Below are 26,224 nucleotides of genomic sequence, written 5' to 3'. Positions count from 1 at the left end.
AACAAGTAGCAAAAAGATAAATAAATAAAACAAAATACAATAAAATGTCACCCAGCATTAGTGCCATGATGTTTTTGGTTAGACTTTATATTAAGGATACATTTATAAGTAGCTTCTAATGAGTAATAAATTATTAATAGATATTTTAATACATGATTAGTCAACTGCTTTAGATTGTTACAAAGTCCAATGGACCAATGATTGCTTATAAGCCTGTCTTAGACCCATCTTCAAGATCTTGTACTGTTGTGCTTATAACCTCCTATAACACATACTACTCATGTATGTAACTTGTTTGTAACAGCTATTTATGGATGTAACTTTAATATAATGCATGATTGAGATTTTTTTTTCTTTCTTGGTACTAAATTTAGTTAGACAAAAAGAGAAAGAGGCTCAGATTATTCGATTTCAACAATTACATGCAAGCCCATTGATCCTGATAGTCTACTTTACCGTGGAACAGGATATTGCATTATATTTAATATTCGGTGCAGTCTTTCTTATGGCAGAATTTTAAAAAGCAATTGTCGGTGTTTGAATGGGAATGATTTATCTAGGAATAAGGAAAAGCAGTATACAAAAAATAACTGAGTAAGTGAAACCATGGAGTTAGCAGACACACAACTGAGAATATACAGGATGAAATATGAAGTGAAACCATTACAAAACTCCTTTAATAAGGTGGTAACAGGAAGGCATATATTCATACTAGGCATATCCAAAGAGCTATACTGGTAGGATGCTCTTGCACTGATTGTGGATGGAAAATCACAAGGGAGAGACCAAAGACCTTGTTACACCAGTGGACCTCAGAGAGACCAATCTGCATGACATCCTGGTGTACAATCACAAGTTTTGGAAGAAGGCTATATAAGTCACTGACCCGAGTAGGGAAGTGGCAAGGAAGAAGAAGAGGGAGTGTGAATGGAAATAAAAGTTGACCTGTACATGAGTGACACAGTGAGCCTGGTTTAATCATTTTCAAGGCCAGTGACCTAACAATATTTTTGTAGGGTAGTACAATGGAAAGGTCATTGTAGCAGCCTTACATTTTGTGCAATAGTGCTGTTAAGAGATCTGTGATAACTAAGGGTGCGTCTACACAGGAATATGAGACCTGCAGTGTGGGCCGCAGCTGGCCCTGGTCAGTAGGTCAGGTAGATGTTTGGGCTTGGGCTGGAGCCCAGGCTCTGGGACCCTCCCTCCTTATGGGGTCCGAGAGCTCAGGCTCCAGCTGAGCCCAAACATCAGCACAACAATTTTACTGCACTGCAGCCAGAGCCCTGTGAGCCCAAGCCAGCTGACCTGGGCCAGCCGCGGATGTTGAATTGTTGTGTAGACATATCTTAAATTGCAGTGTGGATTAACACACTAACCTCTCGCGTCTAGGCCCAAATCCAAATCTTTTCTATCTCAGAGACATAAATGAGTATGGTAGTGTCTGTTTAGGTTCTAGCTCATATCACAACCTCCATCACACTATAGAAACAAAGGGACATGATTGAAAGATGGTAAAATCTAGAAATTTGGTGTCTCAGATCAGGATTAAAATACTAATAACAGATACATTTAAAATTAAATTACAATATTTTTCCACCAATAGCACTATTCTGCTACCCACCAACATTGCCAAAATGCACAGGCTCCACATTTATGTTCCAGTCCCCTAATTACATACTTACATGGAGTAATGGAACTTCCTAGAATCAGAGATGTTGATTGGGAGATACTGTTTTCATTGCCAGCAGCACATGTTCCCTGAAATTCTTGTTGAAATTTGTAGAAGCCAACATCGGTCATGGTCATGTCTCGTTACTTTTCTGAATTTACCTTATGTATATAAACTTCAGAAGAAGGGCACATGTCGTTGATTTTACTTATTAATGCAGTATATCACTGTACTAAAAGGTATTTGTTTCTTTTACAGAAAAAATAATGACCATGTGATAAATTTTGTAGGCAGACAGCAGGTAGAGTTATTTAATAGCTATATTGAATTAAAAGACACACACATGAAAATAAGGTATTGCTTTATTTTACAGGTGACAGGAAAAAGTCTAGAACCTTTCAGTACTGGGACATTTTAGTGTTAGGAGAATAAAGCGAAGCCTTTTTGGTGTGCAGACTATTCTCTTTCATCTGCATTTAGTCTTTCACTTGACTTGTGAACTGTGATCTTTCAGTTGACCTGTGATCTCATAAATTCTGGAAGCTGGTTACACACAAATCACTGCAAAAATCAACAAAAGCAGCAAGAAGCAGCTCTTCATGATCAAAACCAGAGTGGAGAAGTTGCGTACAAGCAAGGAAAAGGCACAAAGCCTGCAAATGTGTTGGAAGCAGTGAAAGCTCCATTGGTTGTTTTTGATATTTAAAACTGGACTGGAGAAAACACTAGAGAAAACATACTGCAGGTATAATCCTGCATTGGCTAGGAAATGTACTAGAAGGATTAACTTGGTATTTCCTATCTCTATTCCTTCCAGGTTTCTACAATATATTTTTCAGTTGTAGGAAGGAGCAACACATCAGACCATACTGTGATCTCATTTATGCTAGTGCACTTCCACTGACTTCAATTTGGCCTACGATGATTAAGGATAAAATCTTGGCCTTATTAAATTCAATGGCAAACTCCCATTTGACTTCATTGGGATCATGATTTCCTCCTTAATGACTAATTTCCTGTTTCTTTCTGTCTCTTAAACTAAAGTCTTAGGGCTAGATTGTGGCATCTGTTCTATAGCTTGATGTAGGAGGTGGTGCAGAGGAAGTCAGCACAATCTCTGCCAGTGCTGCTCTTTGTGCGTGAGGAGGAGCAATCCATTTCATCCATTAGGATGCATACAGACCAGTGCAGAGGAGTGGCTGGAATCAAGGCCTCACCTTCTCGCTGCTGCTGCTCCTCCTCCTCCTCCTCCTCCTTTTTTGGGCATCCTGTTCTCTGGTTGTCAAGGGAAGTCAGAGCAAACAATGTGCCTGCTCCCAAGAGTCCTTACGGAGATCTCTAAGGTGAGGGAGGCTTCTTCCATGTCCTTGTGCAGTGAGCCAGAACCTCTCCCAATCTGGCCCTTAAATATAAATAAAATCTGCAGGTCAGGTGGCTGCTAAACTTTAAATCCAACACAAAAATATAGTTCCTGTGGTGGGAATCTCAACCTTTGTTGAACATCACAACGTAATAGAGAGATGGCCATATGGACCAACTTATTTCCCATTGATGGCACATACCATTCACTTTCTATATGGAAACATAATATTTGGAAAGTGATTAATATATTATTGGTTCAAACCTTTTCCATAACTTGGACCACATCTTAGTGAAGAGAGTAACTCATGGATCAATTGCCCGGACGATCTCCCCTGCTATTTGCAATCACACATCCCAGTGGCAACTAACTGATACACTAAATACTTTCCTAAAATTAGTTTATTTTTAGCTTTGTTCGGTATGATTTAACTATGTAAACTAAAAGAGCCAGCACTGTGTGAACAGTCAGCTCTGCAAAAATCCAGCAAATGCTTCATATATCTCCAATGGTTCACAAACCACTGGTATGCAGTGAATATAATACCTGGAATGCTCTTGTAATATACACTAATACTTGGATAAAATTCTCCCTTGAATCTCAGTTTGTTCCCAAATTGCAATTAATCCTAATCTTAGATTTTCCTCTACATTCACAGCAATATACAATTCAGCTCATCTCAAAGTGATTTTTAACAATGGTGGATATTCAGTAACTTAGAGCAAATACTGATAATCACTTGCTTCATTAGGCTTCTGTGCCATTAAATATCTACTGTCATCTGTCTAATTCCTCCTCATTTCCTTAGCAGAGTGACTCAATCAGGCATGTGTTATCTTTCCTAGATCCTTTTCTGACCAGAGGGTAATGTGCAGGAATGCAGTTTGTCAAACACATTGTGTCTGAAATCCTTTGTCGGGGAAGTGTGGGGGGAAAGAGATTATAAATTGCCTCAAACACTTCAGCAAGGCCGTTCCCAGGTTTTTTATATCTGCTCATTCAAAAAAACAACCATGCCTTTATGATGTTTTATTCACTTTCTGTTTGCATGTGACTATATGTAATTGCAGTACAGTACAGCATACAGACACCCCCCGACTTACGCAATCATTCCGTTCTGGAAAGCCTCGCGTAACTCGAATTTTGCGTAAGTTGGAAACGTATACCCGTACGTTATCCAAAAATTTCCGCAACTCGAAAATCCTATTTCTGGCTTATGGAACTTTTTCCGTAAGTGCGAATTTGCATAAATCGGTCTTGTGTAATCCGGGGAGCGTCTCTACATTATACTCTCCAGGGGTATGCATGTTCCAGTAAAAGTTATTTTGTATTTTAGAAAAGTTTTAGAATCATAAAGGTTACAACATTTGTGGCTTTAAAAGACCTGGGAGAACTTGTCTGTCCTTTCTGGGCGTGTGGGGGGAGGGGAATTGTGGGAAGGCATTGGAGGACTAGCAGCACTTGAGTGGTGGTAGCTTAGATCCACACTAGAGTGACTGAGTGAGCAGCTGACAAGTTGTGCCCACTTGAGGTTTAGCCGGTGCCCCCTGAAAGGCTGGTCACCTTGAATTAAAATCATCAGCACATGCAGGTTAAGGATATTTGTGTGTGGATGGGATTCGAGTTAACTTCAAAGTGAAGATAAGTCCTGAGAAGCACAAGTCCCGTGGAAAGCATGCTTGGCCCTTAGGATGATAAAAAGAAAGCTGATCCATACTGTCCCCTGGCTCTTAAGCATCTCTAGGATGGTTGGTATGCCATTATATACACAGAGAGAGAATGAAATAGTGGGCTTGCTGGGAACATTTCTGGCAATGAAAGAGAATGAAAGGAGATTTATAGTTTAAAAAAAAAAAGGCAAAGAGAAATATCCATGCATAAAACTAAATATAAAATGCATAAATATAATCCTTAATGGATTCACCACTTGAAAAATAGCTCTCTTGAGAATTTCAGAAACATTGACAGACAACAACAACAACAACAAAAGCAGTGGGTTCAGTCATTCAGTTCAGATAACCACCTGTGAGCCAGGATACTCCATGGGATTGACCTTTCTGAATTTCCTCTGCATTCTTCCATTGGGAAGCAGAGCTTGCAACCCCCATCTTCTGATGAAAAATTAGGATCTGGCCCCAGGAATACATAAGGAGTGCAGGGTCCTGCAGCACCTCTTATGCCTCTCCACTGGCTCTGGTCCCTGGTACCCTGCCTCCATCCCAAAGAAGCTATTCTACTAGGTCTTCCCCATGCTGGGCGAATTCTCAGATATCTAGATTTGGATCCTCTATGGTGTGCATGAATTTATATAGGTGTAAACACACACAACTTCAGTCTGTGGTGTAAATTTCACAGCCTCTCCATTTTATTGCAAAACTGTATTCTCTTTTCTTGAGCTTTTACATTACATGAAAGATTCTTGGAAAGCAGATCCTTTAATGTTATAAACTTGGAAAAGGGCAAAAATGATTAATTGTTTGAATACTCACTACATTCTATTAAATGTTCAAAATACATATGGCTGCAAGCATATCATTTCCAGTGGGCTCTGATAGTTCTAATCTCTTTTTAAATTCCATGCAGCTTCTTTACCTGCTCATGTAATCTGTCACTAAAAACTTTAAATGATATAGTCACAAAAATAACCACATTAATGTGATGTATAAGTCTGAAGTGTAGGTGTAATGGATCCCAGTGGATGCTTGTTTTGTAATTTATGGTGCTCGTATGTTGATTTTAAACCCTTATTGCTATAGCATTCAGTTGCCTAATGGGACACTCTCCAGATGGAAGATAAAAATTATGCTGACAATGGAACAATGGACCTGTGAAATTGATTAGAGTTCATCTGCAATGGGATTTTTTTCAGTACTTGTGTTTTCTCTCTCTCTTTCTCTCTCTTTCTCTCTTTACAGAGGGTATGAACTGTATGAACAAAGATCACGGGTGTGCACATATCTGCCGGGAGACGCCCAAAGGTGGGGTTGCCTGTGAATGTAGGCCTGGCTTTGAGCTTGCCAAAAACCAGAAGGACTGCAAATGTAGGTAGATGGAGACTAAATATCAAATGCCCCAACATGTCTTATTTTCCACATTGCTATTATTTTCCAGAGATAAAGAAATCAGCTAGGCTTTGGCCAGAGGTGATTAATGGTCTTGATAGAGTCTGAAAATGTGTTCTTTTTGTGAAGTACTTAATTGGAGGAGGGTGGAAAGTGTTTAAGAGTACATCCTCAAAAGAGATTGGTCTAATATCAAACCTTCAACCTGAACTCCCCTGAATAAATACTGGGGCAATTCAAATCCACCTCTGAAATTTACAGTTCAGCACCATTTCTCATCTTGAACAGAGGAAATGGGAAGGTGGGAGAAGATGTTTTGTTTTTTAGGGGAGAGGGCAGGGGAAGGGGATGGGCAGGGGAAGAGTCACTTAATCCAAACTGTATTTAGAAAGCAAAAACATCCACTATAAATGAATGCATATCAATAGGATTCTGTCTTACAATACAGTCATGTTCTCTTGAAGTGGCATCGAGGCATTAGAGCCATAAAATGAAGCACACCTACTTTTCATATAAAAGACAGAAAGGTTTTCAGTACTATTGGTTGCACTGCACATGGGCTACTGCCTTTGGCATTACTAGGAAGGCACATGGCCATATCATATATGACATTCTTGAATACCATATTTTAGATGATGGAACACAAGCATGTCACCCAGTGCAATTGGGAGCATAGGATTTTCCATACAGGGTAAGACAATTGATCCTTCTGTAAGAGCATTATCCACAGCCCGCTGAAGTCAATGGAAGTCTTTCTATTGACTCTAGTTGGCCTTCGATCAGGCACTAATACCTTAACTTGCCTCCCTAACTAGAAGTTTTGAAAGGGATCGAGGGAGATAGAATTGCTGTTACATTTCTTTAATGCTTTATGGAATAAAATGAGTAAAAGAACCAACTGGTTTCCCCTTAAGGGTGATATTTTTGCCATGATCTTTGCCCCACCTTAACCTCTTTCTTCATGCAACCTCCCCTGGTTAAATGTGATAAGCGATATTTCTCTGACTATAAAGGAAAAGAAAGGATCATCTTTGAATGTCACTAAGAAGTGCCACAGATTAATGCACAGCTTATTAATATTTTAAGGGAAAATAAGAGCACACAGCAAACAAAATTAGTGTTCTAGTAGAGTTTCCATTCTAAATGTGTATTAAAAGTGAACATTTTGTTAGCTAACTTTGTGCCATTAATCACAATGAAACATGAGGCAATCAGAATTTAAGATGGAGATTAACTTTACTTAATAATTATGCTTGTATTACCTGTTTGCACATATTTGTATGTTCCTTGTGGAATATTTGAGCCTTCATCCATAGAAGATGGTGATAGGAGAATTGGGGCCTCTGCCAGTTTCATATTACTAGGCACATCACAACTGAACAAAAGACCTGAATTTATTCAGTGCCCTGCAAAGTTCAAAATGTAGTTTGAGTTATAGTGAATTTTTTAGATCCCTAACCAGGGGCCCTGAGTCTTCCACAGCCACCGAATTTATTGCAGAATCCTCATCCCCATTTGCTGAAGAAATGTGCTCAGAATCCTACAAAAATTTTTTACTTCTAGCCCTTCTGAGTGTGAACTGAGCACAAACCAATACAGTGAGATCTGCATGAGTAGTCAGACAACCTGAAACAATAACTCTGATGGGAATGAGCTGGCTCATTTATCTCTATGAAGGTCCAATACTGACATGTAATAAGGATTTAAATGTTAACATTTGTAACAGTTATCATTGCAAATCATTTGAATGAATTGGCTGAATCCTGAGCTGCATCTTTTTCAGCACTAGGTGCAGCTGAGTCAAGGAGCTGCAAAAGAGAGATTTGCACCTTGGTCAGCCTACATTAGCTCTGGCACCATCATAGATCAGAGCAGCCTCGAGGTTGCTCTAAAGAATTCTGGCTTGTAATAGTCCCCTACAGGCCATTATGCTGATCAGGGATTACCAGAGCATGCCACATCCCTTCCTGCTGCTGACCTTCCCTTTATATTAGTGCTAACTGGGAGTGGATGGCACAGAGGCAGTAAAACCAGAGGTGATTTCCCCCACACTGGGTGAATTGGATAAGCATATTGTGTGGCATTTTTGCAAGCAATCAATATTGGCCTAAATCTGCTTCCAGTCAAGTTGTGTGTGTGTGTGTGTGTGTATATAGATATATAATATCATATGCAAATTATTTATCAATGAAGCATTCAAAATTTAGGAAATGCCCATGCCACCTTAATTTAGCCCCTTGTGTGAATGCATTATGATACAGTTTTTAATTACATCATCAAAGAGATTTTTTCCCACAGGACTCCTGCCTCGTTCAGTGCACAAGACGGTTGGTGCTCACTGAGTATTTTGTTTAATCCTCATTGTTCAATGTGTGGACCTGCACATTATACAAACCCTGCTCTGAAGACAGAATTATTCATTTCTTAATGGGCTTTTCTGCGTCATTTATCATTGTGATATCTGAGTGCTTCACAAACATTAATGAATTTATCTTCACCACACCTCTGTGAGGTAAAATGATATTATATCTCCGTTTGACAGATGGGAATCTGAGACACAGAGAGTAATGTCAAAAGTGTCCACCAGTTGTGCATGCCCAATTGAGACATGCAGGGCCTGGATTTAGAGTACTTGGTATTTTGTAGCACTTAATATGTTCCAAGTACAGTTCCCAATTACTTAATTTGCATCTGTGAGTGCTCAGCCTCATGTTTCTCAAGTTGGGCACCCAGAAAAGTTTGGTCATGATTTGCCAAGCATCATATCGGAACTCTGTAGCAGAGGCAGGGATAGAATCCAGTTCTTCAGCGTGGCATTCAGCTTCCTTAGTCATGAGACCTTCCTTTCTTTTTCTGCAGTCCCCTGCCTATTCATTACACACTTACCAGCTTCTGCAACAAACGAGGCAGGAGTTCTACAAACCACAGCCATCACTGCACAACCCAGATTCATCACCTGAGTGGACCCCGCCTGTGCACGGAATGAGGCAGAGTCCTGTGGGGAAAAAAGTATGTGATCATGTAATTAAAGACGTCATAATACATAGACACAAGAGGCTCAAATTAAGTTTACATGAGCAACCTTAAATCTGGCATTTCCTAACTTTTGAATGTTTGACTTTGCAACCAGAACACACTTTCAGTGTAGGTTTTTTAAAATGTAATTCCCTAGGTTTTAAAAAACGCTGAGTGAAAGAACAGAAAATCCATAATGTGGAATCATACTGGCCACTGTATGGATCATCAGCAGGTTGATCCTTTAGATCCACCACACAGACCTCTGCCACTTGAACTAAAGGAGTAACTGATAGCAGTAGTAGATGTTCATCTTCTGTTAGGACCACCCACCAGACGGGCATTAGACACACACTTTGCCAGTGGGTTTCACAGATATTTGCTGACATCAGAGGAATGTTGAGATTCAGGACTCTTGGGTTCATTTCCAAGGTCTGGAGAGAAATGTGCTCTATTGAGCACAATCCATTCATCCCCTTTTCCCCTTCAGACTGTTCCTTAGTTTGCCTCCTCTGAAAAGGATCCAGGATGTACCTCTGCACCTCCAGATATACTCCAACAATCCATTGTCTTTGTTTGTAAACAAGGTCCCCTCCTGTTGTTTATTTCTTCCTGTAAATTTCCTTTCTGGAAGATTTTGCAATCTCTTGATTAGCATTTGGGTTAGTATGCAAACAAACATCCATTGTGAGACATACAATGCCCAATACACACATGACCAGACAGAGAGATAAGCATCTGTTATCTCTTGTTTGAAAGGAACCTGTCTGAGACATGTCACCTCCTGGTTACCTGCTTTAAGAACATAATTTTCAGCATAGGCGCCAACTTTCCCCGGCGCCGGTGGGTGCTCATGCCCCCCCACCCCTGGCCCTGCCCTGACTCCATCCTTTCCCCGCCCCCATTCCAACCCCTTCCCCAAAGTCCCCACCCCAACTCCGCCCTCTCCCTGCTCCTATTGGACCCCTTTCCCAAATCCCCGCCCCAGCCCTGCCTCGCCTCTTCCCCGAGCGCACTGCATTCCCCCTCCTCCCCCCTCCCTCCCAACGCTTGCTGCGCGAAACAGCTGTTTCGTGGTGCAAGCACTGGGAGCTCGGGAGGGAAAGCGAGCACGCGGCGTGCTCAGGGGAGGAGGCAGAGTGGAGGTGAGCTGGAGTGGGGGGGCAGGGTGGGGAGCTGCTGATGGGTGCAGAGCACCCACCAATTTTTCCCCATGAGTGCTCCAGCCCCGGAGCACCCATGGAGTCGGCGCCTATGATTTTCAGTACAGACACGTAACACCTTAAATATTATCTGCACATACATTTTGCCATGATTATGATGACCAGTGGGCTACTGAATTATATGCAGGGACCCCTATAAAACTTTATGCAACCTCTGTGCCATCTGCCAGTTGGCACCAACAGGTTCCTGGGTCCCAGTCTTGCTGGACTACACTGAGGGGGGGATCAATATAAGTTACGCAACTTCAGCTACGTGAATAACGTAGCTGAAGTCAACATACGTAGATCTACTCACCATGGTCTCTTCACTGCGGTGAGTCGACTGCTGACGCTCCCCCATCGACTCTGCCTGCGCTTTTCGCCCTGGTGGAGTACCAGAAACGATGGGAGAGCGCTTGGGGGTTGATTTATTGTGTCTAGACTAGACATGATAAATTGACCCCCAGCTGGATCGATCGCTGCCCACAGATCCGGCAGGTAGTATAGACATACTCTTATAATGAAAAGTGTTGGGCAACCTTAACTATATAGACAACTTTACCTGCATCACCTATAATGATTTCGCTGAGAGCAGACTTAGGCCAATGCATGAGTACTTTCAAACATCCTGCCCAATATGTTTACTCTACAAATCAAAACCCTCTCCCACTCCTTCCAGGTGCCAGACCCTGCAGCTTCCCCTGAGCGTGTTGTGATGCAGTTATGTACTGTCAATACAAAAATCTGCAGAACGTTGAAAATTTGGGGCAGAATAAAATAACTTTAATATCACTATTAATAAAACAAGCCATGCTGTACTCCTAGCTTTATTCATTGCACATTGTATTCAATATAAAACTCATTTTTTAGTTTATCTGAAGCTGCCATGAATTACCAATGTGCTGCACCAGCTGTTACAGAAACCCCCAGGACCCAGGCTACAAAATGTAGATCCAGCTTATTGAAAATTACATGGTGTCTTGGCCATAACATACACATCAGCCACATTTGGTAATAGATAGGGATGTAATGATACTAATATTTTTTAAATTGTTGGACACTAAATACTAGGTTCAAAATCTGATCAGGTTCTAAATATAAATCCGGGTAATAAGGCACTTTAAGATGTTAAGGTAGTTTAAGAGGGTAAGCTGGCTAACTCCTTAAAGTGGCTTAAATTCTAAAGCCACTTTAGTGTGTTAAGCTTCTTTAAACTATCCACATAACATACATTTTTGAGGTCACTCTCAATTCGATTCTGAGTAGCTTGAGAGAGCCCAGAAATGTGTACAAATCAGATCTGGTTTCGATATTCATCACACATATGTATTAAACATTAAAAGAATGTTATTAAGGTTGCAAAAGCAAGCACTCAAAAAAGTTAGGAAATGCCAGAATTAGTGTTGGTCACACAAATTTCATTCTGCCCCCCCACCCCGGGTGTGTATTATGGTACAATCTTTATATAGAATCAGATACTATTTCCTCCATAAGACTGTCCTTTTTTTTCCTGAAGCTCCTTGTCTCCTTCAAGGACAGGGCAGGATACCACACAAGAGAACAAAATGAAGGTTAGCGGGGCATAGAGTTACCAGACAGAATTAAAGTTGCAGAAGCAAGCTGAATTCTAAGGCTTGATCTACACTAGAGTTAGATCAATGTAAGGCAGCTTATATGACCTACCTCTGTAAGCGTCTACACTACAACATTGCTCCCAGCGATGTACATCTCCCACTATGCTGACCTAATTACTCCACCTCCGCAAGAGGCGTAGCGCTTAGTTCGATGTTGTTAGGGCAACATAGTGTCTGTGTAGACACAGCATTACGTACATTACCTGTTGGCTGTCAGCCTCCGGGTGGGGAGGGGGTTTCCAGTTGTCAATGCCCCACATAGTTAAATTGTTGGAAGTGCTCCTGACACTAACAGAGGGGGTGTACTGTGGACATGAACATGTGGTAGCTGTATGTCAACCTAACTTAGGTCAATTTAATTTTACAGTGTAAACAAGGCCTTAATGTTTGAACTTGCAACCTTAATAATGTTATTTTAATGTAGCATTTTCCTATATATATTATATATATATATAATATTTGAAATCCCTATTGTATTTAATGTCTAATTTTATCTGGCCTTTATCTGTTACTCATTTTCTGAGCTATTCTTCCTCATTTTTCATGATTGTAAATGTCATTTCTGAGGCAGCCATCATTCTTCATATTAATTTAAAATGTTGGCCCACACACTAAGCTGTGTCTGAGGACCGCTTAGTGTAGCTCAGGATGGAGGTGCAAAAGTGGCCATTCGCCAGGGAAGGATTTGGCCGATTATTTCTAATGGTGGCAGCTAACCCTATGCATATGAACTGGTTATAATACAGTGCCATAGTTTTCATGGGATATAGCCAGATATTTTGATCTCAGAGTTCCTTGGTATTCACACATGTCTATCAAGTTGACTTCATTAGGGTTATTCTAGTTTTACACCAGCTTTATGGAGATAAGACTGTCTGACCCATAAAGTCTAACACATGTTTACCTTTTCCTTTAGTGAGAAACATTACCCATTAATTTGCACCCACTTGTTTTATCATAATAATATAATGTAGAGTATGCTACTGTGATTTACGTCTGTTAAAAGGTCACGTCAAGGTTGGTACGTCAAAACATTTGACTTAGTTTTTTGTGCATTTTTAGTTTCATACATTCTGAACTCTAATTTATTCTTTTGTGTAGCCATTGAGTGAAGTTTGCAAGAAATCTCTTTGTAGAGAGCGGGTTTGGATTTCTTATGCAGCTCACTATAATACTTTTCTATAAAAAAGGGATCGATCTGGATTTTGAGAGTAATATCCTGGCCCCATAAAAACAATCAGAGTTTTGCCATTGACTTCAATGGAGCCAAGATTTTGCCCATTCAATGAAGAATGAAAACTCTCCAATCTTTTGTTATTAGAGGGTTAAAACTAGAGATGGGCCTAAATTTTTATATATATATATATATGCAGAACTGGATGTCACACCCCAAAGTTCATAGTGGTCCAGCTCTGGAGTTTGGTTCAAGTTGCTAAAGAGATAGGGAGAAGCTAAAAATTGAAATCTGAGCATTCAAATCCAGGATTTTTTGGTTCAGGCCCATCTCTAGTTAAATCTAGAGCATACTGCTAGTTTGTTAAAGCAAATCATTTCCTATTGCAGCCCTGGGTTCCTCAGCTACCATCACCATAAAAATTTTCAGCAGGAGATAGTGAATAAGTTTAAGGTACTGAAAGTCAATTTTTTTGTGGACCAACCTTGACAAGTTTCCCTTTTAAAGACTAACGTAGGTGAGTGATAAATTATCAGAAATACTTTTCACTGTACAGCATGGCTTATTTTGCAGATATATTGTCAGTTTTGTCAGTCCAAAATTCCCGCTGTGAAATCACTAGGCCAAATTCTTCTATCTATGCAGTTATATAGCCTTCATCGCCATATCATCTGAGCATCATGCAATTGTTAATGGATTTTTATCTTCCCAATAACCCTGTGAGGTACAGAAGTATTATTTCCATTTCACAGTTGGGAAACTGAGGCACGGGGTAAATTTAGTGACTTCCCAAGTGGTCTACCCTCTAAACCATCTTTCTTACCTTTTAAATTGCATTGGAATAAATCTGGAATAACTCTACTGACCTCAAATATGTTACCGTGGATTTACACTGGTATAATTGACAGTAGAGTCTGGCTGAGTGTCCACAACCCAGTAAATTGTTCCAGAGCTAGATCTTATTTTGCCTGGAGTTGGTTTAATAATAATTCTTTAAAAAAAAAATACTAGTGTTGAATTTTCAAAAGTACTCAGTGCTGGCCTAACTCTGCTCCCACATGGGGACAATGATAAAACTCCTGTTGACTCAAGTGGAAGGACGATTAGGCCAAGGTTGAGGCAGCTCTTTTGAAAATCTCACCCTAGCTTTTATTTTGTGCCACCCACTTAATGCGAGTGTCAGTGTGACCATTTTTATGATTTCGCAGAATGCGATATTGTGCGGCGAATGGAGACGTCACTGTGCAGAGGAGCAGGGAAATTGGCATTTAATCCTACTTGAATTACTTTAAACTGCATCATTCTAGAGTAGTTTTTTGTAGAAACATGTCAGAAGAAAAAGTCCCTTACATTACAGTGATATGAGCAACTATGTTAAGATATTTTCACTCCTCTAGTGGGGGAGGTTTTCCACAAGGACAAATAGTAATGTATGCCACAAATAAGTATTCCAGTCAAGTTGTTTTAAAAAGACTCTGTGAGGCTAAATGTGCTTAATAAAAAAAAAAATCTGGTCAAAATGTTAGCAATGTATTAGAACATCTGGCATAAACAGTAGTTATAGTCTGATGATATAAAATGAATTCCCTATAGCATTGCTGCCCAGCATAAGGCGGGCACATTGCAAGAGACCCCAAGTAGCCCAAGAGGCAAGCAGGGTGGAGAAGGAGAGCAGTGTAGGATGGAGGAAGTTGCATTACCTTGGATCTGCTTCCTCCAAGCAATGTGCTCCTGTGGTTCTGGGTAAAATCAGCAGGTGGTTTCCCTATCCCATAGCAGGCCCTAGCACAGCTGGCCAAAGGAGCAGCTCATATTTACAAGGCAGGTGGCTTAGACAGCAGCCTGCTAGTCTAGGTGTATCTCTTCTGTTCCCATAGCTCTCAGGTAAATTGCAAGAGACTATGTGATCTGGCCTATGGAGCCACCAGTTGATGACCCTACTTCAAACACAGTGTGGCTCAGAGAGTGAGATTCACCAAATGAGAACAATCAAGAGCAATTACAAAGCAAAAAAATGAGAAGGAAAAATGAATAAAAGAGAACAGAGGCAAATAAGGACAGAAGACAGATACTGGGTAGAAAGGAAGTGGGTGGCAACCATGCTGGGGCATGGCATGAGAAGGTAGGGCATGGGAGCTACACATCCACCAATCCAGCATATGGCGGGGATCCACTACAGAAAGGTTCTGCCCTACAGGATAATGAACAGAATACTAGTAGACTCTAATCTACACACACACATCCCCCATCATCTGAGATCCTCCCAAATAAATATTTACAAAAGCCTTCTCTACAAAATTCCCTTCATACACAGATGAAAAAGGAACATCATAAGAATTAGGAAATGGATTCTGTTCTCCTTACACCAGTGTAGGTCAGGAGTAACTCTATGAAAGTGAAGGGAGTTGCACTGGTGTAAAACAGTGTAAGTGAATGAGAATCAAGTTCCACAGTTATGCATTTTATTGTGCATATTGGAAGACTCCATTCCAGGCATCTCTCTCATGCTGGATTTGATTCTCTTCTCACATCAGTGTGTATCAGGAGTAACTCCGCTGAAGTCAATGTAAAACTGGTGAACGTGAAGAGAATCAGGCCCTCTTTTTGTGAGTCTTCTAGCAAGATTTCAAAAATAGCCTGAAGTTAGGCTTCACGTATTGAGACACCTGCCTGATTTTCAAAAGTGTTGAGCTCCCGTTGAGATCAGAGTTACGTGTCTTAAATCTGGGCCTAAAATATGCAGCTTAAGCCCATCTCTAGTTTTAGCCCTCTGATAATTAAACACAGTGAAGTTTTTCTTCCTGCTTGCAGGTGATTACACACCAGAAAATTCAGATATATTCCATTTTTTTAGAGGTTAGTAAAGTGAGATCATTGAATGGGACCTGTAGGACGCTCCGTGCTTTTTGAAAATGAGAGGTGTTTTAGTATGGATTTGAGAGCCTCACTTTAAGTTCCTTTAAAAAAAAATCTTGGCTTTACCTAATTGTGGAATTTATCGGGTTGGATACTTTATAAATTCTCTGTCTAGCAAGGGAAATCCTGGTGATATTTAAATGTAACATGGCAGAGAATACTATGGTTCTAGAGCAAGTCTAGGATGGCTTAGAAATAAATATTTGTGCCAAAAAGCTCCCTTTGATAATAGGATTCAGTATTTAAACTGCCATAATATTTAGACATGCCAAAACCCTCTGAAATAATTCATATGATATAAGTTAATAATTAGACATTTGATTTCCCAATCCTTTTAAAAAAAATATAGTCCAGTATATGCATGCACAAAGGGCCTTCTCCATCTTGACCCTGGTATAGACATTTGGACCTGTGTATAATGACAGGAAAGTGTGTTGAAAACTCTGTAAGATCATAATTGTTTCATTTTGTGTGCACTTTGCACAGGTGTGTGACTACACATGGTGTAAAACAGGAGGAGAATCAGGCCCATTGTAAACCTGATTAGTATTTGGGAAATGCCAGCGTCCTATGAGTTAAAAATGAAATTCCCTCCTGTGACAAAATCTGCTTTATTAGAAATTCTTTAAAATTGCTAAATTCTGCCCACCTTGAGAAGTTTGTCTCCGAAAATTTCTTTGTTGTTACAAGTAATTTTAGTAAATATATACTTAAGTGATAGTGAAATCTCCATGGATTTCTTCCTAGTTGAAGCCAATATACTGTAGTCCCAGAAAAAGGCTTTTAAAAAAAGAAAAAGGGTCTCCTATCTTATTTTTAAACATTCTTCTATTCTGGGAGGATTAGAGTTTTTGAAAGAATAGATTTCAAGACTGATGTATTTTTGCTCTTGCGGTCTGGATCACTGCTTCCTCCAATTATGGAGTGAAGCCCAGCAGGAGAAGAAAAATGCCGTCTATAGACTGGAAAATATGTCTGTATTAGTAGACTGCTCATTTCTTCATGCCATATAATTCAAGGATATGAACCATGGCGTTTTAGGAGGAGATGAAATTGGCTGGTCATTCATGCTAAAACAACTAATCCAAATAGAATGAATTTAAAAAGTGCAACATTCTGGGGTTTTTTAATTACATGGATGTGGAGGGGTTAGTTAGGAAAAAAGGGGACAAAGAACAGAGAGTGGAAATACCCATAAATAAAAATGTTATGCTGTCTAATGTCTTGCTTTATAACTGATCTTCTGTATTCTGAAAAGGCCCTCAAAAACTAATTGGTTTCATTGTAATTTTATTTATGTATTCATATATACACATATATTTTGGGTATAACTAGTAACCTGTAACTATGGAAATGGAGGCTGCCAACACACCTGTGATGACACAGATACTGGTCCTGTGTGTGGTTGTCATCAGAAGTATGCCCTGCACTCAGATGGCCGAACATGCATTGGTAAGTACCTCTCTAAAGCACACTTTTTACTGGTAATATGGTAGAATGAGTCGGTGTGTGTGAATGCTAGGAGATTAAAACTATTGTTGAGAGGAGTGTGCAATAGTAGGTTTTGGTCATAGCAGTTAGGGTCAAATTTTACAAAGAGATTAGAAGGATACAGTTATGATTGTTTTATGTAAATATTTGTCTGTGAAATATCCCATTGTCATTGCTTTGTCATTTTAATTCTGTTTTTATAAATCTAATTTAATAACTTTTAAAATTGAAAAGCACAAAAGGTAACTATGGATCAAAGATCAACTCTACCCCTTTTTACTCATATGAGCAGTCCATTGATTTCAGTGGGACTACTCACATCAGTAAGGTGAGTAGGATTTGATCCTAATATTTTTTAAATTCTATTGGGGGATAATTTAATATCCATGCTATGCTTTCTTTCCTGGTTTTTTGTTTTTGTTTTATAGCAAAATAATAGTACTCATCGTGAATAAGCATCCAGTGTGACTATCAATGGGAAAATGGCCTAGCAGGAAGTGAAGCATCCTGGGTGATGCCATGCAAATATTTATTATTACGGAGTACATTGTTTGCATAATATTATCCATTTTTGTACAAAAAGGAACTTTTTGCAATAACTTAATCAGGGGTTATGTTCCTTTTTTATACTCTTACTCTCAAAATTAGAACGTAAAAATCCATAATGGTTTGCATCATCTTCACATTGTTATTGATTAGTTTGTTTCAAAAATTTATAAAGTAATACAAAAAGTAGGAAATAAGCTTAAATACTTTCAGAATTAGATGGAAGTTCTTAATCTTCTCTCTCCCTTCTCCATATTTGAAAACATACAGGCCCTGATCCCCAACCCACTGAAGTTAATGGAAATCTTTCAGATTACTTCAGTGGGCTTGAGACCAGGCCCATAGGCAGCGAGATCTGTATAGGCAAACCCCTATGCCAGCGCATGGAATTGACCTCAGATGGGGCTCAGCATAGGGAAATGGGTCCGATTGCACAGATCTCATGACAGGATCAGGGCTGTAGCGTTCACAAAAGGAAAAGTAATCAAGGTACAACAGTTACCATGTCTTGCTGTATACACTCCCTATTCCTGCACTGTTCAGATCTCTCTATCAGTACTTTCTGTTAACATATTGGTCTGAGTCCTGCAGTCCCACTGCATAAGGAACTCCTATTGAAGTCTATGGGAGTTCCGTGTGGGGAGGGCTTGCAGGATTGAGGGCCCTAATACCAGGTTTTATTGAGGAACATAAAATAAATTTTTGATGCTCCCATTTGCCAAGAGTTCACTGTTCATTAATATCCTCAGGTTGATGTTTAATTTTGTCCATCATGTTCAAAAGGATGTATACACTGCACTCATGGCTTTTTTTTATTACTATTATTTTTCATTTTTGTAATGCAACACAAACAACTCCATGTTACATTCTTTGGTCCTGTGATGTAAGTCACATATTACTGCTTGTGTTGATTTTCCTCCCTCTGAGTAGTTCTTTCTTTTAGAACACTTTTTTATTTTTGTTTATTTTTTATATTTTTATTCCTGCTTTCTGGTGATGGTTCCTGATTGCCTGTCTTGTCTGATAACTGACGTTCATTAATTATTTACAGAACAATAAAAAACCCACAATATCTCAAACAAAAGCCTCTATTGCAGCCTGATCCCATCTAGAACTTGTTTAAAAACTTCTCGTTACAACTCAACCATGTAGTGTTGCCACAGATAAAACCTGCCAGCCGCCGCCTTCTCCTCCTCCTTCTCATTTCCATTATTCCACTGTTTGCTGTCTTCAGTGGTGTATATATTCTGGGCATCACTGCAAGAATGCAAACTTCTGCAATGCCAGATAAATACTTTTTGACCCTTTGTCTAACACATTTTGTCTTTGTTTGCCTGACTTTTTTTTTTTAATGTTTGCTGCATGTGAAAGTCCCCACTTGCATTTTGTTTTGGCTTTTTAAATAAAGCAACTCCCCCACCCTGCATAAATCATTTTATTTACCCAGCTGCTGCTTTCTCCATTGCTTTCCTGTATGAGAAACCTTTATTTTTATTTCACTTACTGCTCATCTCTTCCCTCCCTTGTGAATGATTGTTTCTATGTATTTCTGATGAAGCATAACTCAACTAAAGTCCTTGTTATGCTGAATTTAAACTCTTACATATAGGATATCAGAAACTATCTGTAAAATGACCTTTGCTGACATCATCTTGCTTACTGCATGCTTATAAAATTACTAAACCCTGTTCTTGCAACATCTTTTCTAGCATTGAATGTTTAGCTCGTAGTGTTTCATAGACAAGCAGGCAACCAGCACTGCCCAAATTGATCTTTTTTGTGTTTGTTTGGTTTGTTGTTCGTTTTTTGGTTTTTGGTTTTTCCTTTTTTTTAAATTTGCATGCATTGTTTGGTTTTTAAACACTCTGTCAATGTGTACACGACTATGGTGCACCCATGCCCTTCCATCACCGGATTCTTTTAGCTCTGTCTGTCTGTCTCATCTTTGTCCTCGGCCTGCCATTTTCAGATCCTGATCCCACCATCAGCCTGAATCACTTTACAGTTTGTCTTTAATAGTTTGTTTAACTAGAACCCTTGTATTTAAATTTCCATTACTAACATCTGTCTGGGGCAGTCCTGTTTGCTGTCTCATTCTCTAGTAGGAAACAAGCTTTGTGTGTGTTTTCTGGTTAATTATTTTGTCATTTATCATTCCTCCTTCTCTTCTTCCTTCCCCCTTCTGCCCCAAGCACCCTTTAATTTTTTTCTGGGGTTTCAAGTGGAATTAACTCTCTAACGGGGATTTAGTGCTTTCATGGCTTGCTTCTTGGCTTTGGTTGTGCCATGCCAAGAAACTGTCTTAGGCAGCGGAAAATTGGGCTTTTGATTAACCAACTGCTCCATGTTTGTCCCTTACTTGTGTTTTAGAGAAGGATGAGGCTGCAATTGAGAGTTCTGAGTACAATGCCACGTCAGTAGCTGATGTGGACAAGAGGGTGAAACGGCGGCTACTTATGGGTAACACTTTTCTTCCACTTCCTTTGTTGTGCTCTCACTTTTGTCTGTATGTGTGTGTATGGATTTTTTTTTGTTTGCTTTTTTGTTTTTGTTTTTTATTTTTAGTTTATTTCATCTATGTTTATGAGGTCACCTTTTTTAAAGTTCTTATCTTCCATCATACAATTTCATTTCTCATTTGTAAACTTTTTCCCCTAACCCTGCAGATTTCATGTTCAATTTCTTCTGCATAGAAAGAAACTTTTGCCATTAACTTTACTTACCTTTTGCAAACTACTTCTTATGTGTGATTTGTGTATGTATGTGTGGATCCAGGGTTCACATAAAATCTCATGTGTCAGACCTGCCTTTAGTTTATAAGTGGATGATGATATAAAATGATGCTCTTTTTCATATGTGGTGTTAAATGAATTACTATATTTGCTTAGTTAAATTTTTTGCAGTACTTTTGAGTGAAATGTATATATTATTGCTAGAAATTCATTTATTTCCTTAGCATTGATACGTTGCGAACTATTGTGATTAGTGAGCTTTAATATGATCTTCTCTCAAGATTAGCTCATGGTTTGTTTCTGTGGGTTGTTATAAGCTAAAGAGTGGAAGAAGAACAATCAAGATAATTCTTTTGCTTCTGATACTAATCAATTGCTCAGGCATCTAATAAACTGTCTTGTTCATATTATACGTATGACCATTGATGAGGGTGTTCTTTTTGCAAATAAAAAGGAGCTTGCATTTTTGGTTTTCGTAGGAGAATATGGTATGGGAACAGAATCAACAATCTGGTTGCTTTTCCTGCTGAGTTATTCTGTAAGGTCGTGGTGGCTGGATCTCTGCCAGATTCCTTTTCACGCAACAAATGCCATCGAAGAGTATGGATTACTGAACTGTACTGCTGCTTTGGAGAAATCCAGTCAGTTGGTCAGACTGTATTTTCAGTTTTGATCGGTCTCACTAGATTTTAAGTGTATTTAATACGGGTGAAAAGTGCCAGATTGCCAGTCTTTGAACTTGGAGTTCTTTATTTATCCATAGAAGAGGTATAGCATATGAACTGGCAATACAAGCTTCCTGTCAGTTCCCTGGCAATTATGAGCCCAATCCTAAAAGGTGCTGAGCACTTCAAAAGTTCAGCACTGCCTGTGAACCTGAGTCCTGATCTGGAAGGACCATTTCTAGAGGACAAGAGGACTGTTCAGTTTCTATGCTAATTTAATCCTTGATAACTAGGATAATTGTTCCAATTGTTGTTAGTGGTTTTGATGCTATTTTTATACCTGTCCACTTTGAACAGGTTTGAGGCCATCAATTCATTTCACATAGGGCAACAAACAGCCATCAGATGGTAATGGCTTTGCCATTATCAATCTAACATGGTAGTAAATGGTTATATGTAGGTAAAATACTTTGTATCCTATTATTGAATCCCACAGCTATCTGCTCCCCTATAGCCACTGGAGTTTCTACAGGTTTGCAGTGCAGTAAAAGTTTGAAATGAAATGATCTAGCAGGCAATCCATAGGTGTAATTTATTGTATAATAGTAAATTGAATACCCACAAACCAGTTTAGATTTGCATAAGTTAGTGTATAGATCAGGGGTTTTCAGCTTTTTTTCATTTGAGGACCCCTAAAAAATTTCAGATGGAGGTGCGGACACCTTTGGAAATTTTAGACATAGTCTGTGGACCCCCAGAGGTCCCTGGACCACTGGTTGAAAACCACTGTTCTATGGAAATGACAACCTTTCGCAGATTCCTTAGACATAGTCTGTGGACCCTGGTTGAAAACCACTGGTATAGATCATCCAGCATCGTAAGGGCACAGTTAATGGTTTGGGCAGGGATTTCAAAGAGGGAATTAGGCACCAATGACCATTGAAAGCACAAATTATGTGCATAGCTTCCTTAGGCCCTTTCGAAAATTAGAGCACACATACTCTAATTGCTGTTGGACCTTCTGATATCCAGAAGTGACCAGCATGATCATCAAAGCTGAAAAACAATCCATACTATTGGCCAAAAAAAGGTCATACTGTTGACTAGAGTAAAAGAAAACAGAATAAAAAAACTTATGGTTACCAATATACTTATTAAATATATCAGGCTCCCATTAACATTTAGTAGTATGTGGGCAGAGGCAAGGGATTAACAATCCAACTGGTCATATAAGTGGTCAGAAACATTCAATAACTCCTCTGTTGACATATATTGGCCAAGATGTGAAATATATGCAGTAGCTGGACTATGGAATCCTTAGGAAAGTTGTCAATTAGAATTGAATAGCTACTGAAATCAAATCTGAAAGGGCAGCTGCAGCTTCTGATCCAATTTCTGGTACACAGGGAATCTCTGATTGGCATTGATAGTATTCTAATGCATTTTCAAAGTTAATGACTTTTCCAAAAGGCCTACAGTGCCATTGTCTCTCCTGGTACTTTTCAAACTGTCCTTATAGAAAGTACACAGTGTTTCCAATTCTCACAAATTTATTATTGTGATTTTGACCCCTGCTGCAGTCAATCTTGTGAAGACAGGAAAAGCTCCAACTTTCATGTGATTTAAGGGAAGGAAGTGGGGAGATCCTCCCACAGTGCCCTGTAGTTTAGAGAAAGGTGCACTAAACTGCAAGCCCAGAGACCACCATTTCTAGTCCCAGCTCTTCCATTGACTACTGTTAATATTTCTGTTTCCTTCACAACCCTTATTGTGAACCAAGGCTTTATACTGCTACCTGGATTTCATTAATTTCACAGATTTCATTAACCCATTTCACAGATAACTGAGAGCTTGCACAAGGTCACTTCATGCAGAGCTGGGAATAGACTCCTGGCCTCCACTATAATAGAATTAGGTCTCATCCATGTGCTACACTACCTTTCAGAAGCAACCTAGATTAGGTTCTTCTGTAATTCATACTAACACAGTATGACTATATGTCACCCTCTAATGGCTAGACATTATGAAGAGGGAATCTGATAGAATTCTCTTTCCCTGCTACATATATTTTTCTCTATACCTTGGAGGGCAGACAAGAGACAGAATCTTCTAAAACAATCTGCAATCTACTCATCTTCAGGGCAATTCAGCCTGTCGCTAGGAGTTTTCCCACAGCTTTTCATAATGTCTAAGAGGACCAAGGGAGTTTGAACTATCCTTTGTATCTCCGCACCTGCCCCTTCACCCTGTGTCCCCTCAGTGAGGACTACCAGGTTCTGAATGGAGATTCCTGCCCTCATCATTCAGGAAGTTTCACTGAATGACTTTCTATGCTCTATGAACTTAAAGGAGGCATATCTCCACATTCCTGTTCATCCAGTTCACTGACAATTTCTTCACTCCCATCTGGATCTGGGCCACCCAACTGAAGAGGGGATACAAATATTTCATGAGGTGGATGGCCTGCTGTGTCCTGTGTCCTTTATCTCCATCAAGACTTCTGTGTACTACAAATCCATAGCATTGTTGTAAACTGAGAAAAGAACTCCTTGTGTACACTCCAAACCTCATTCATCTGTGTCACAGGTTTTTTATGAGCAGAAGCATGGGCTTATTACTAGAATCGGGGAGAAGAGACATCACAGAGTTATCTGAGATTGTTTGCTGAGCCAGGATCTCTCAATCAGAAGCCCTTCCTCTCCTGGGGTTAATGGTTGCATTGGTGGACACAATCCAATTGGCACTGCTCCATAACAGAACTCGACAGGTGTTCCTGCTACTGGTCTGGGATGACCAGAAGGAGTTCTCCCATTATCATATTCCTCAGCCCTTTGGTGTCCAAAGATCTCTCCGCTAGTGACTCATTATGAATAACCTCCAAAGGCAAAATAATGGCATATCCTAGTGTACTATGGATTATGAGAGAGGCTAGTCTCAGGGTATGGGATGCACATATGGGAAACCAATCTCTGGTTCACATGGAAAGCCTGATGAGGCATCAGCTTTCTTGAATTCAGGACTGTGGGCTAGGGTCTTCAACACTTCATATCTCACATCTTCATGTCAGATATCCTGACAGAATGCAAGAATCAGACAGGAACTGTCTCTCTAAATCACTAGGAAGGCACCAGGAGCTCCTCACTCTGTGTTAGAAATCATCTAGATCCTATCCACTTAGGAAGAGACCATCATACTATTTCACATCTATTTACCTAATACATTTCTGACTCTTTATTGCTCCGGACAATGATCCCTTATCTTGAAATGTGAATCTTTTCTGCCTTGGCTGTGCTCTTAAGTATATGTTCACCCTCTCCAATGCCCACATCTTCTGTATATCTCCCAGAAAATTTGGCAGGTTCCTTACTAGCCTCAGAAGGAATATCACAGAACTGTGCATCCTGCCTTAGCCGATCAATCTTCTGCTAGCAGATCCCTGATCCTGACTTTCCTGTCCCTAGCAGCATGGAGATTGACAGGCTAATGCTTCATATTTTCAACTATTCCTCTAAGATGCTTCATTTTCTGGTGCAGTCAAGGCCTACCAAAATGTCTGGGTCACTTTCTGCCAATAGTGCCTCTTCAGATATGTACCTCAACTCTGTCCTATAGCTCTTATTGAATGATTTAAAACAAGTCTTGAGTTACAACTCTTAAATGACAATTATTTGGCTTGGGAGCACTCAATCTCACAAGACCAAACATCTCTGCTGTACACTCTAATATTTCTTCTTTCCTTCAATCAACAAAATGTTTGATATACATCACTGAGATTAATTGCCACAAGGAACCTCAACTCAGTTCTTAGCTATTCAACTCAGTTCTTACCTATGTAACCAAAATTCTCCTTGAATTCTTTGCAGTCAGTTTTCCTTCACTATCTGATAATTAGAGTATGTCTACATTGCCCTGCAATTTGGACTACAGGGATGTGAATTGCAGCACAGACTGAAGTGCTGTGCTGTAACTGCTCCCGTGTAGACAATGTGGGCATGAAATTAAAGATCCGTAGTTTGCACTAATGTAATTTTGCAGCCCTTAGGTGAACGCTGCTGTTCACACCACTGTCGTCCAAACTGCAGGGCAGCATAGACAGAGGCGGCTCTAGGCACCAGCAAAGCAGGCACGTGCTTGGGGCAGCCCATTTGCAGGGGCGGCAGGGATCCAGCATGGGAGCTGAGAACCAACAGAGGGCCCTGGGAGCTGTAGTTTCTTGGTTAGCTCCCTGCCTATAGAGCCAGTCCTGGAGCAGGGAAAGAACTACATTTCCCCGCATTCCCTTGGCCACTACCAACAGGAGGGAGTGAGGAAGCTGAGACCTCATGCTGCAGCCTGCTGTGAATGGAGAGCTGCACTGTGAGTAGGGATACCATATTTTAACATTCAAAAAATAGGACACTCCACGGGGAGGGAGGGTAGCCCCACCCTGCCACCATCCACTCCCTCCGACTGCCCCCCACAGAAACCCCAACCCATCCAACCCCCCTGTCCCCTGATCACTCCCTCTCGGGACCCCTGCCCCAACTGCTCCCCAGGACGCCACCCCCTATCTAAGCCCCACTGGTCCTTGTCCCGAACTGCCCCCTCCTGAGACCTCCCCCAACTTCCCCCCTAGAACCCCACCCCCTCCCTGTCCCCTGACAAACCCCTGGGACTCCCATGCCTATCCAACTGCCTGTCCCCTGACTGCCCCCCCCCATCCCCTGACCCATCTAACCCCCCCTTCTCCCTGCCCCTGACTGCCCCCCCGAACCT

General features: G+C 40.2%; 1 protein-coding gene across 1 annotated transcript in view; it reads left to right on the top strand.

Moving 5' to 3' along the window:
* SCUBE1 (signal peptide, CUB domain and EGF like domain containing 1) overlaps positions 1-26,224 on the top strand; it is a 306,573-nt gene that overhangs the window by 156,626 nt on the left and 123,723 nt on the right. Inside the window, exons 5-7 of the mRNA XM_026652281.1 lie at positions 5,948-6,073; positions 17,371-17,487; positions 20,443-20,532. Coding sequence (XP_026508066.1) covers positions 5,948-6,073; positions 17,371-17,487; positions 20,443-20,532 — 333 coding nt within the window. The remainder of the gene's footprint in view (positions 1-5,947; positions 6,074-17,370; positions 17,488-20,442; positions 20,533-26,224) is intronic.

Source organism: Terrapene carolina, unplaced genomic scaffold (assembly GCF_002925995.2).
Source record: "Terrapene carolina triunguis isolate 2854851 unplaced genomic scaffold, T_m_triunguis-2.0 Scaffold112, whole genome shotgun sequence".
NCBI lineage: Eukaryota > Metazoa > Chordata > Testudines > Emydidae > Terrapene > Terrapene triunguis.
This window is presented reverse-complemented; position numbering and strand designations above follow the sequence as displayed.